The sequence below is a fragment of the Bombus impatiens genome, unplaced genomic scaffold (assembly GCF_000188095.3).
Source record: "Bombus impatiens unplaced genomic scaffold, BIMP_2.2 scf_0060, whole genome shotgun sequence".
NCBI classification, from domain to species: Eukaryota; Metazoa; Arthropoda; class Insecta; order Hymenoptera; family Apidae; genus Bombus; species Bombus impatiens.
In genome coordinates this window covers 93,096-106,254 of record NT_176479.1, presented here as the reverse complement: position 1 = coordinate 106,254, position 13,159 = coordinate 93,096, and the positions used below count along the sequence as shown (strand labels likewise).

At 27.8% G+C, this 13,159-nt stretch overlaps 4 protein-coding genes and 1 long non-coding RNA gene across 10 annotated transcripts; 3 read left to right on the top strand and 2 right to left on the bottom strand.

Annotated features, from left to right (window-relative positions):
• Window positions 1–166: 166 nt before the first annotated feature.
• LOC100743052 (NECAP-like protein CG9132) lies at window positions 167–2,654 on the top strand. 2 transcript variants are annotated; one of them, XM_012393913.3, is made up of 3 exons: window positions 167–320; window positions 949–1,345; window positions 1,437–2,654. In XM_012393913.3, exons 2-3 carry the CDS (start codon window positions 992–994, stop codon window positions 1,686–1,688), a joined length of 606 nt encoding a protein of 201 aa, XP_012249336.1. In that variant the 5' UTR covers window positions 167–320; window positions 949–991; the 3' UTR covers window positions 1,689–2,654. The 2 variants fall into 2 exon arrangements, with proteins under 2 accessions (XP_012249336.1, XP_003485496.1); XM_003485448.4 differs by having other exon boundaries at window positions 181–441.
• A 796-nt stretch (window positions 2,655–3,450) lies between these two features.
• On the bottom strand, window positions 3,451–5,962 carry LOC100742932. Its single transcript, XM_003485447.4, has 5 exons — window positions 5,563–5,962; window positions 4,432–4,735; window positions 4,068–4,328; window positions 3,753–3,905; window positions 3,451–3,633 (listed from the first exon to the last, which is right to left on the bottom strand). Exons 1-5 carry the CDS (start codon window positions 5,853–5,855, stop codon window positions 3,475–3,477), a joined length of 1,170 nt encoding a protein of 389 aa, XP_003485495.1. The 5' UTR covers window positions 5,856–5,962; the 3' UTR covers window positions 3,451–3,474.
• A 247-nt stretch (window positions 5,963–6,209) lies between these two features.
• On the top strand, window positions 6,210–7,875 carry LOC100742815 (tRNA methyltransferase 10 homolog A). Of its 2 annotated transcripts, XM_012393904.3 has the most exons (6): window positions 6,228–6,245; window positions 6,333–6,592; window positions 6,744–7,053; window positions 7,220–7,366; window positions 7,428–7,533; window positions 7,608–7,875. In XM_012393904.3, the coding sequence occupies exons 2-6, from the start codon at window positions 6,411–6,413 to the stop codon at window positions 7,829–7,831; spliced, it is 969 nt and encodes a 322-aa protein (XP_012249327.1). In that variant the 5' UTR covers window positions 6,228–6,245; window positions 6,333–6,410; the 3' UTR covers window positions 7,832–7,875. The 2 variants fall into 2 exon arrangements, with proteins under 2 accessions (XP_012249328.1, XP_012249327.1); XM_012393905.3 differs by having other exon boundaries at window positions 6,210–6,592; window positions 7,627–7,797.
• A 1,090-nt stretch (window positions 7,876–8,965) lies between these two features.
• LOC100749707 lies at window positions 8,966–13,034 on the bottom strand. Of its 4 annotated transcripts, none has more exons than XM_012393900.2 (7): window positions 12,915–13,034; window positions 12,039–12,348; window positions 10,962–11,087; window positions 10,771–10,867; window positions 10,458–10,608; window positions 10,207–10,335; window positions 9,782–10,074 (listed from the first exon to the last, which is right to left on the bottom strand). In XM_012393900.2, exons 2-7 carry the CDS (start codon window positions 12,269–12,271, stop codon window positions 9,797–9,799), a joined length of 1,014 nt encoding a protein of 337 aa, XP_012249323.1. In that variant the 5' UTR covers window positions 12,272–12,348; window positions 12,915–13,034; the 3' UTR covers window positions 9,782–9,796. The 4 variants fall into 4 exon arrangements, with proteins under 4 accessions (XP_012249326.1, XP_003485552.1, XP_012249323.1 ...); XM_012393899.3 differs by having other exon boundaries at window positions 12,793–12,938; XM_012393903.3 differs by lacking the exon at window positions 12,915–13,034 and having other exon boundaries at window positions 8,966–10,047; window positions 12,039–12,717.
• Window positions 10,581–10,811, top strand: LOC117152536. The gene is made up of 2 exons (XR_004462923.1): window positions 10,581–10,652; window positions 10,684–10,811. It is a non-coding gene; the product is annotated as an uncharacterized LOC117152536 (long non-coding RNA).
• Window positions 13,035–13,159: the final 125 nt, after the last annotated feature.

The window sequence follows — 13,159 nt, the reverse complement described above, 5'->3', positions numbered from 1 at the left end:
TTCTGTAATAAATATTGGCATTAGTACTTGCAAGATGTTATCTTAGAGTAACATTTCAATAAGTAAAGGATGAATATATAAAAATTGACCCTCTATTTTAATTCAAATTACAAATATGTTCTACGCAAAAACTGACATTGGACCAGTGCCACTGGCAGAAGAGAATCTATTATCACTAGTGAAATAATCCATGGTTAACGGTCTTTGTGTGGGGGATAGGAGGCGTGACTGGAGATAAAGTTATCAAATCACGGCAGAGATCCGTCACAAAATATAAACGAATTTTGAAATAGCACTTCGTTAAGTTTCAACTCTCGAACGTAAGCACTTTCTCTGTGATTTGTCAAAAAATACAATGGATACATATGAAAGTGTATTACTTGTGAAATCTGAAGTCTTTGTATTTAAAATACCGCCAAGGTCAACGAATAGGGGTTATCGGTACGATTGATTCTTTTTGACAGTATTTTCCTCAAAAATATTTCATTTTATAAAACGACAATGTATGCAAAGATATATTTAAATATGATATTTTGTTCACTGCCATTTAAAAGATCTCATATTTTCTTGCCATTTTAAATACGTTTTTTCTATTAATTTTAGCTGTGACGTTTAATACGTCAGCAAAAGTTATACCGGAAATCGTTAAAAGTATAATATTAGTACTACATCTGGAATACAATATCATAAAGTTTTATAAGATTTAGACTTGTAAAACTTTTAAAGTTATGGAAATCTAATTCCAAATTTTTATGTTACAAAATGTCTGTGTTAAAGATCTCTTTTTTAAATACTAAATATTTATAACATAAAAAATATGCATCTTTTTTAGTTCAATTAAATGTAAATTTATTTATATTAAAATAATATAAAAAATGTTAATTTTGATGTTGACAGATTAATGAGAGTGAATAAATATTTTATTTTTAAATACATATTATATTTTAGAGCAGCTGACTGGAATCTCCAAGAACCTACATGGACTGGACGTATGCGTCTTGTCTCTCAGGGAGACTCAATTACTATTAAATTGGAAGATAAAGTTACTGGAGAATTATTTGCAAAATGTCCAATTGAACAATATCCAGGAATTGCAGTTGAACCAGTTACAGATTCTTCTCGTTATTTTGTTCTAAGAATTCAAGATGATAATGGAAGATCAGCTTTTATTGGTGTTGGATTTTTGGATAGATCTGATAGTTTTGATTTAAATGTTGCCCTTCAAGATCATTTTAAATGGCTCAGAAATCAAGAACAAATTGAAAAGGAAAAAGATACACCAAAACAAGAATTAGACCTCAGATTTAAAGAAGGAGAAACAATAAAAATAAACATGAAAATCACTGTAAGGATTTTTTTATAGTATTGGATGTTATAAAAATTTAGATATTAAATTATGTAATGAATTTCAAAGTTCTTATATTTGTAATATATAGAAGAAGGATGGTAGTGAAGTTACTGCTAAAACAAAACAGCGTGTCAACACAAACTTGGGTTTACCACCTCCACCAGGTGGTGTAAAAATTGCACCACCACCCGCAAAAACTCCAACATCATCTCCTGCACACAAACCTGCTCAGAATCAAAATCAACCAAGTTCTGAATGGGGAGAATTTGCAAGTGCATCACAGCAATCTCAAACTCAACAACCACCAACAGTAGGAAATGCCAGTTGGGTTCAATTTTAACTTGCAAGGTGTATTAAAATTTAATATAGCAGTGCTGTAGAATCATAGACTATATATGCATATTGTAATTTGTATATTCACTGTGTGCACATGTATATTAATATGCATGTATGTTGCATATAGATATCTTTTAAGGGTAATTATTGACAAAGATGTTTCTATGTACATGGTGAATAGTAAATCAACTACATATATTTTACTATATTATGATATAGTATTTACATATTTTTTAAATTTATATTTTGATTCAATTACAAAATGAATTATATCAAAAGGAGTTTCACTTGAATTAATGAAATATTCTGTTTAAGAATTAACTAAAATTCTTCAATGGAACTTATTTACTGAAATTAGTATGTTTTTATAAAACATTAAGATAGACTAAAAAGTTCACACGGATATTTAATTTCTCTTCTTTTCTTCTTCACAAATGTTAGAAGATGTACATATTATATCTCTGATTTAAACAAATTATATAAAGTGTGTGAAATACTCATATTTTTTATATAAATAGTTAACAAATAAGTTTATTGTCTTGTACAAATTGAAAAGGGAGGTAGTTTGAACTATAAGCAATGTATTAAGTGATTAAAGAATAATAAGAATACGTTTATGATATCAAATATAAAATTTTGCTAATAACAAAGACGTTTATCAGTAGTACAGTATTAAATACAAAATACACTGAAACTATTTCTGGTATTGTCTATTGCATGGATACATTCTTTGTGAAAACCCTTAAAGGAATATGAATTAAATTATAGTATATAGTTTTAATTAATATTAATTTACGGTATTTGTACATAAAGCAGGAATTGTGCAAATGTACGGCCTAATTTTCTAGATTATATTTCGATTTTTTTTCACTAATAATCTACAAAATGATATTTCACATTATTGTGCTATCACGTAGTTGTATTATGAAATATGTAAGATCTTTATATTACATATTTTTATTTTTAAAAATGACACTAAAATTTTATCTCATATTGATGCTATTGATATAAATTTTGTTTGAGTATTTTTGTTGGCCAAATATAAATTTAGAAACAATCTGAAGAAATTATATACTAAAGTGAATTATTTTAGAATAAAAGAGAAAATTATTGTTTTACATCTAAAAATATTGTTGTATAAAACTCAGAAAATATTATACTAAATGAACGAGAAGTTAATATATATTCGGAATAATAAAAAATAAATTTATTAGATATTTTTATTTGCAGAAGTAAAAGAACTTCATTATTTCATGTATATATTAAAAATTATTATTTAAAGATGATATTAAATTATATTTGTAAATTATTCACAGATAAAAAAGAAGTTCGTTAGAACTTGTGAGTAGGTACATAAAATGATTACTTATATATTCTAATATTACTGTATATTGTAAATGATGCTAAGTAATATTGTTAATAATACCTATGTTAATATTTAACGTAACAACAAAAATATTTTATAATTCCGTAAATGACATTCCATTCTTAGTCATGAAAATATTTTAATATTAAATCACGTGCGCATATGTGTGTATATAGTTACACACTTTAAAAAGTTTGCACTCGAATATGTAGTCATTAACGCTATTTTTCTTTTTGTAGTAAATGAAAAATGGTGTTGCTTTTTATTGTATATTTTCATTTATAATTATAATAAATTGCATAATTATTAATATATTAAATAATTATTAAAAATCATATTACAAATAATACTTCATAGTTAGATAAATGATAATAGTAGCTGAAATTTTCTTCTATCACAAGGTTATTCATTTTTTTTTTAATAATCAACAACGTTTATTACGAGAAACATTAAGTCGTAAACTGCGCATAGCCATAGCACGACTAAAGTGACGTTGAACTGGACGTTGAAATTGTCCATTAACTAGACTAGAATCTTCATCACACTCTACACTGCTTAAAACTACTAACAGTACTCCAAGTACCTGCAACATAAATGTATTGAAAGTTCCTTCAATATATTATGAATAACAATTATTTATATTTTTTTAACGTAAAATGCACTAATGAAGCAATACAATGATATATTTTTTATCTTACATACCAGACATATTATTATCAGTAATGTATAGATATGTATGCTTGCAGCCGGAATTGATTCTACCTCTCTTAAAGCTTCTGCTGCTTCAGAGAGGTCTGGTTTTAATTCTAAAGCATGTCGTAAATGTACAGCTGCTTCTTGATAATGACCATATGCCTACAAACAAAATAATAAACATTGTAGTGATAAATTATGTCTTGATAATATTTCAAAACAAATTTAAATAATATTGTATTATAAATAATAATCAAATAGAATATATATTTAAATGCACTGTGATTATATGAAACAGATTATATTTCTACAACTTTCAATTACCTTAAATATTTGACCAAGCGTAAGATATTGTTCCCAAGCATTACGATCTGGAGGTTGTAATTCCAAAGAACGTCTTGCTAAATATGTTGCATCATCCAAATATTGTTGAACTAATAATACTCGAGCTAAATTTAACAAAACTTCTGCATTATGTGGTGATACAGCAAGTGCTCTTCGAAAGCATTCAATTGATCTTTGTGCATCACCTTTTATACGCCAAAAATTTCCTATTTGATTGTAAAGTTGGACAGATTTTGGTTTCTACAACAAATTGAATAAAGTATATATATATATATATATACAGCTTTGCACTAGGTCTCCCTATTTGTTTATTTATAAACAAAGTATTCTGTAATAATCGTACCTCTCTTTTTGCTTTCATTAAGCGTTTCTCTAACAGATCAATGTCAACATCCATAGTCTTGCCACCATTCTTCTTAAACATGAGTGCTACATTAGGTTCTGGAACCAGTGGATGCTTATCTCTATTTGCAACACCAAGCAAGTTGTCATAATAAGTGAAATTGACAGGCTTTCCACAGTCTAGAATTATATCCTCACATTGTTGACCAGAAGAGCACATGACTTGCTCGTTTGACAGTTGAGATGATAGAGGGAAAGATTCAGTAGCATTTGGTGTATCCTTCAACACGTATGACGAGAATCGTCTGCCAAGGGGACCAAAGTTAGGGCTTTTTTAACGCTGAAAGAACAGTAAGCCACACACAAATACTAACTACAGGAAGAAACAGAAAATTGCATCAGGTTATTTATAATAATTATTAGAAACAAAATCTAAAATATAAGAATAATGATAATAATTAAAATATACAAGTATATAAAAAGATTTATATATATAAAAGTATGTTTATATAATTTTTTTTTAAATCAACTAATTACAGATTCTTATATATTTTATGTATTCATACTTTTTCATACAGTTTAAATATTTAGTTTTGTACTTTTTTGAAAATATGACAGGTGAAACATACACTATAATAATAAATTGGATACTGATAATTATATAAAACATGCAAAACATGCAATGTAATATAGAAAACAATGTCAAATACCAACTACAATGTTTTGGTTAAAATCTCATTGATATTGTTATATGTGTGCTAAACATTGATATAAGTTACATTAAATAAATACAAAAATGGAACAAAAGCTTTTATCCCTGAGGAATATATCCTTTCAGACCTTTAAATATTGTTCAACTAAATAGAATGTTATTATAAAAGTGTGCATCATTCTATTGTAAGAATACTATAGGTATTATGTATACAAAAAAATCATAAAACATCAAATCTTAATATAATTTATTCCGGGTATTTATAAATTCTTGAATTATATATTTGAAAAATACAAGTTCAATATATACATATAATCCAGTTTATTTCAAAAGGTACTAAAAGTATCAATTTGACATTCTGAAACAAGATATATGACATAGCTCTTACCCAAGATGAACCAAACTCCTGTGATTTCTTACCGTTCATGGTTTCCAGAAACAACACTTTTACAATCTTGGCAATAGGGTTGTATCTTTTCGTATTTTTCAGAAATAGCTGTTCTACTCCAACTGTGTCCATTTCCGATACTAATGCTGCTCGCCAGGATATCGAGGATAGGATCATCCTCAACTGTGCTCACGAAGTCTGTTGTTTTGACGACTTTGTCAGCACTGAGCCTCCAAGAGGTTCTTGAGTTCGTTAGTTTCGCTTGCAGTATCAGAAAACAAAAAAGATAGCCGATGACACGACCGTCAACCCCAATAACTTGCATTCTCTCACTTCACAAAAACCGATCAAACACGTTTCGGATCTATATAAAATCGTCTGCTTTCACTACGGAAAGATGATTTAGATTTTCATCCAGGTGACTCTATTCTTTAGGGATTATCGAACTAATTGCCAACAGTTATTTTCACTACTATAATTTCCCCAGAAATTTTAGATTAGTTTATTTAATTTTTCAAATAGAATTGAATGTCGATATTTACATCCCCTAAAAAAATAACAAACTATCTAAAAATTTATATATTATTATAATTGATAGAATAATAAATATATTAAATATAAATTTATAAAAATAAAATAATAGTTATTTTTGAATTAAGGAATAATTAGATGTAAATAAACAGAAATAATTGATGACGTACGATTTTGTTATGAAGTATACAGTATCAGTTTAGATTTATTGTAATTTCTCAAGTGTGTTTTAAGTGCAGTTTGCGTCTGAATGAAACGAGATTTTTTTTAGGCAACTGTACTACAACTCTTAGTGGATTCTTTCGCAAAAACAGAACGCGAGTTTCATTTCCATATTTTTTGTGAAAATATGGAGAATGAGAACGGTACAAATAACATTGGAAATGATACACAATATGTAAAAATTTGTGAACAGAAAACATGTTTCAATACAGATAAAAAGTTATCAGAATTACATCCAAATTTGAGTAAACATCAGCTGAAGAAAGTAAAAAAAAGGGAAAAATGGTTGACACGAAAGGTTGAACGAAGGTTTTTATTTCTCTTTAATAAATTAAAGAATTATGTGATTTTACAATGTATTCGATAATTTCGCTATATAAGGGGATACAAAATTTATTAAATTATATCAAATTACATTTGACAATAATGTTATTAGGTAAAAGTTATTTTAATTTCATAGATTACGTGAGCGAGAAAAAACAAGACAGAAACGAGCATTCGCTCGTGCAAATAATATAGATCTTGGACCATCCAGGAAAGCTTTAAAGAAAAGTACAATGGCAGATAGCAGTTGTAAAATTGGGATAACAGTCGATTTGTCTTTCGATGATTTAATGATTGATAAGGATATTGCAAAGTTAACTAAACAAATACTAAGGTGTTATACTTTGAATAGACGAGCTATTGCACCAATGCAATTTTCTCTTACTAGTTTTAATGGGAAGTCAAAAGCTGATATGCAAAAGCACAATGGATACGAACATTGGGATGTATGTTATTTTAATGATATTATAATAAGTTTAGAAAGATAAAAATTGTTAAGTATGATTAAGATAATTTATATCTTAACTTTTATGGAATCTAATCTAATATGGAAATAATTTAAATGTTTGATTTAAAGTTAACAACCTGTATATAATATATAATAATGTATAGGTAAAATTTCATGCAGAACCTTATTTGGATGTTTATCCAAAGGAAAAAATTATATATCTTACTAGTGAATCAGAAAATATTATTACGCAGTTAAAATGTGATTATGTGTACGTTATAGGTGGTCTTGTCGATCATAACAGTCATAAGGTAAGCATAAACAAAATAAAATGAGTTCATATAAATTTCTTATACAATACTTATGTTTTAGGGTCTCTGTCATAAATTAGCTATACAAGCTGGTATAACACATGGCAGATTACCTCTAGATAAATTCTTAAGTATGAAAGCAAGGAAAGTTTTGACTGTTGATCATGGTATGTCTGATATACAGCTAAATTCATTAATTAGCATATAAAATTTATGTATATATATACACAAATCTTTTTAGTGTTTGAAATTTTACTTAGAGTCAGTGAAGGAAAAACATGGCAGGAAGCATTTCTACAAGTTTTACCAGAAAGGAAGAATGCACAATTAATTGTACCATTAGAAAACAATAAAGATACATTACATATTTATAATGACAAGGAAGACATTTTTCAGGCAAATGATAAAATAGAATCAAATGTTAAAATTAATGAATTTGAAAACATGAATAATGTGTGTACATAACAAAAATATGTTGTAAATAAAAAAGTAAATGTAATATTGTAGTATATGTACTCTGTTTTATTTTTTTATCAATTATTTTATTATTGTAGTATATTTTATAAAAGATACATATATATACACGAGTTGATGTACACATATGTAAATTATTATAAATAAAAAATACATAAATTCAAATGTACTAATAAAAAGAGACAAATTTTGTTTCTAAGAAATTAGACATTAAGTACATTAAGTGTAGATGTGGGATACAATCTAGAAATAGATTAACACAAATTACAAAGCATCAATGCACATGATCTAAATAAATTAAAGATATCTGCTTTTATTTAAGGTAATTTAACAGATTCACTTTAAATATGATATCTCTAATGCAAAATAAAAATGTGGAGGTAAAACAAAAAATTGTTACACTTTAAAAAAGATGAATTAATTTTTCTCAAATTTTGCAAGAAAATTTCAAAAATATTCTATATTTATGTAAAATTTACACATACATATATCATTTACACTAATTATTTTTGATTGACCCGGAGTTATAAGAATAACTTAGATTTGTATAAAATTAAGTTTTATATTATTCTAGCTTTATTATTGTATTATTACTTCAAATATTATAATTTTATACTTTGTATGACATAATAGATTTATCATGACTGGAAAATAACTTTCAATATTTAGAAATTGTTTTTTTTTTTAAATCATATATTCCTCAAAACACGAAACTTTTCAATAATGATTTATCATTTAATAATTTCTAATGTTCACTGTTTGTCCACATTAAAGTTCATTCTTATACTTTATGAATAAAATATTACTTATGAAATACAGTTAAATGCTTTTTGCAAAATTTGGGCAAAATTAACAATAAATTTAAAAATTTGATATTAATTCTTCACCTATCAATTCTATCAATAAAATTGTCTACATAAGTGGTATCATTTTTAATAGCAACCTTATACCAAAATATGTGTAACTAATTTGAAGATAGAGAATATATGCTATTTTGTAATTTAATTTAGACCTTATTATACGGAAATTCTCTTTGTTTGTTAAAAAATTATTTTAAATATTCTTTTTAATAAATTTATGACCAATTCTTTAAGTTTTAAATAGAGTTTTAATGTGAGATTTTTGTAATGAATAAAATATATTATTGATGCATACATATTATTTACATTCTATTTAATACTTAAAGCTGTTTTGCGAAAATTAAATTATGTAATTGATTTGAAACACAAAACAATATTTCAATATTTATGCAGTAGAAAAAATTGATTCCTGATAGATAAAATCATTTTTACATGTCATTTTTGTAATATCAAAAACGGAGTAAATATTTACTATGATAATATTTATCTATTTTCTACCTGCTGCACAATGGACATTGTAGTTTATAATTTCTTAATTATAATTCGCAGGTAACTATTTTCTGTGTGTGATACATATATACAAAACCATTTTTGGCCATGAAGGTCAAAGCGACATTGAAATTGACAATCGTTATTTGCTCATCTCTATCTCTTTCCCTCAAAGTTTTTTGATAATTGATCTCTTATATATATACATCAAAAATCGCATATCTTCAAAAATAAAAATTAAGATAATTCTCTCTGTTGCACATAATATGTACAATTTCATGAATATGCTTTAGTATAAGTATACATCAATGTAACTACTGAGAAGTTATCATTTGCACGACATAAGAAGAATATCTAAATTTTACTGATAAATTTTTTAGTTTTTATAAATTTAAAGAAGTAATTTGTATCATTTCTGTAGTAACAAAAATAATATCCTTTTAGCTTATCCAAAACTGTGTTATGTTAGATTTGCACAAATATTTGTAAATAAGCAAATGGCTAAAATTATAATAAAATAATTATTTTACTTAATCGTTATCCAAAGTCACCTCTCAACTTAATCCTATTCTGCATAATAACTTCACAGTTCATGTATCAGTTATTTTCATGCAACGTCTAAATTATCAATATCTTGACCATCAATTATTTCAAATTCGCTACCACTTTCATCACTATGAATAACTAGTTTACTTGATATTGGTTCAAGTTCTGCTTCTTCTTCAGAAGATGATCCTTTCTCAAAATGGCCACTTTGAAATTTAATACCATCCACATCAGTTTCTTCAGCACTAAGGTCTAATTCAGAAACTTCTACACCATCAGTACTTCCATCTTCATGTGATGGTATCTTAAGACCCAGAAGATCTTCATCAATAAGAAACTCTATAATCAAAAAATTCTTTTTAATAAGATTTGATAAAAACAGGTATTTATTAAATAGGTATGAAATAGCTCTTTAAATAAATAATATTTAACAATAGTAGTATTGAATAATTAGTAGTATTGAATAATTACCATTTTGAGCATCAGACAATACACTTGTCGGTGTTGGAGATTGATCCCCTGATTCTCCAGCTCTTGTAAGAACTTGAAGATTGTCTTCAGTTACTGCTGGTAAAAATTCTTCAATTTCACTATCCCACTCTATAATAAAATGAAAATAATAACATTTAGAATTATCATATACAGAATTAACATTATACTCATTATTAGCTCTTGCTATTAATAAAAATAAAATTTTTTATATTTGACATTATATTAATCACCTTTTTGTACTACCATTTTGCTAGGTAACTTCAACAGTAATGGAGGTCCAAGTAAAATGCTCATACATATTGTATATGTAAGAAGTATACCATTTATAGTACGACCAATAATCCATAGGCCCAAAGAAAGAGAGCATACTGCAGTACAAAACTGAAATCATTTTCAATATTTAGAGTTAATTTTATAGTTATAGTGTAATCATACTACACTATATATATATTGTAGATATAGTGTAGTCAAAATAAATATATATTAATTAAATATATTTTACTATTTCTATATTATAAAATATATTTATAAATAAGTCATTACCACCCCTGGTTGCTCTTTCCTTAACTGTTTCAACCAATGAATTGCAGATTTTATTATTTTTCCTATTTTTTCAATCTGTTCTGCTTTTGCATAGGAGCTATAAATACATTATATATTTTAATTGAATTAACTGTATATATAAGATAATTATAAGTATATGAGCATAATGTTTTGGAAACTTTAACACATACGCAGCTGTGTCCAATGCTTTATTCTCCTTCTGAATTTGAGCTTCCAGGGTACTATAACAGAGCACAGTGACTAGTGCGGCACTGCTAGCTGCAGCAAACCCTCGAATTTCTAATACAATAATACCCCTGAAAAATGTATAAAAATTTAATACCTTTTAAAACTTTTTTGTATAGATATATGATTAAATATTTTTTAATTTTCAAAAATATATAATTATGAAATTATTTCTAATTTTTTCTATTCACAGTTTCATTATAAAGTGTATAAATAATTAAATATATAATCAATCATAATAACGAAATAAATATTGCATTTATATGTAATATGGACTGGTCGATTTTCAATCATACGTTACTTTTTTAATTGTCAACACCTACTGCCATCTAGAATAGTGCTGTAGATCCGGTGGGAAAATACGCAGAAAACATGCAATTCATTCAACAAAGCAAATATGAATGTCACGAAGAAATATAATCGTGGAGAAAGAGATTTTAGAATGTACTACTCGGAACTGCGGAAACCTATCAATGACCGCTTATCTCAACTTGTTTTTGTAACATGCATAAGAAAACATCATATAGTTGACGTTATTTGTACGCTTATTACGAAGAAACATGTACAAAAAATGATATAAAGTATCAGAATACTTAAACAGTGACACTGTTATTTACTACTGACAAGTTAAATGCCGAAACGCGCACACTTTTACAAACCTTGACCTAGAAGACAAATTACATCGAAGACGTTTAGAAACAGCTGAACGCCTCGCAATAACTTCTACTAATGCGCATAAAATCTTTATTAAGTGTCACTATAGTAAGCTTGTTTACTAGAAAAAGAAAAACATTACAGAGCTTTACGTATAACGAGAAAAAACACGCGTTATATATACTGATTCTTCGGCATTGTGTTAAATGTTACAAGGTTCTTTATTTTGTAATCTAGCTGAAATGAAAATTTAACTTTACAATGAAAAAGCGTGTATCGGTACAGTAGTAATCAAATTTCGCGAAATCACGCATAACATCATATCTTAGTAGTGACGCATATGATATTACAATGCTATACGGACTTACCAAAACAGTATATTGAATATGATGAGGACGGAGATACTGTTCACAGAATTCTCCCACAGAAGGATACTCTCCAAAATGCTACAAAGTCGCCTAGAGGCTTCGAAATTGCACCCGACATTCCGATACCGTTCATCCTCGATAGTTTTATGTTCGTCCTCCGCTTCACTTGCATCATGAGGTGTTGCGTTCCTCATCCATCGAAAATAACATGCCACTCTCGAAAGCAGTTCCATGACAGTTCCAGGTCGACGTTGACTGCTTTTGTCGTCCTAATTTTTGTACTCCTTTGGCATGGTACACCCTCGGAAGACTGTGCGGGAGTATTTTTAGCGCGTGACAACGAGAGTAAGACTTTTGAGAACGAACGAGCAACCGCGGGGGTTTCTTCTGCTTTGCATCGAAGAACAGAGTGAGAAAGAAAGAAAGACTGAGAAAGAAGGAGATGACCTGATAAGACAGAGAAGAAAGAACGGAAAGCGAGAAAGATAGAAATGAATATAAACGAAAGGATGGATTAAGACTATGACTATGACCACGGCTGATACAGTACAAACGAGTGCAACGTGAATGAGTCAGAGAAAGAGAGAGAAAGGGAGGAGAGAAAGAGACAGATAGAGAGAGGGGAAAAGAAAGAGAGAAAGAACAAAATAAGGGAAAGAAACACAAATGAAAAAGAGACGAAATATATATAAGAACTGAGTGTATACCCTCGCGGTACTTTACAATCGTTCTTGTTAATTTTATGAATATGTACCTTTTTCTTAACCACACGTTTTGTCTTTTTTCGTATCTCTCTAGAAGCACTAGTTCATGGCTAGTTAATGTAACGTGCTACTGATACGACGTACGTACGCCCTCAAGCGTTATTTCACGTACCCTACCTTCACCTACTAGCTCCAACACGTGACTGTGAGACACGAGATGTGGTTGCACCGCGTACAAACAGTAGGAAACGCAGCAATGGAATTTCAAAATTTTAGTCATTCCGCTAATATTTGATACAACACTGCATTTTATATAATATTAAAAATTTGATTCTTAATTTATGCTAGAATAGTTAATATCTAATTTATGAAATAAAAAATGATACATTTTATAATTAGGAAGATTAGAAAGAATTA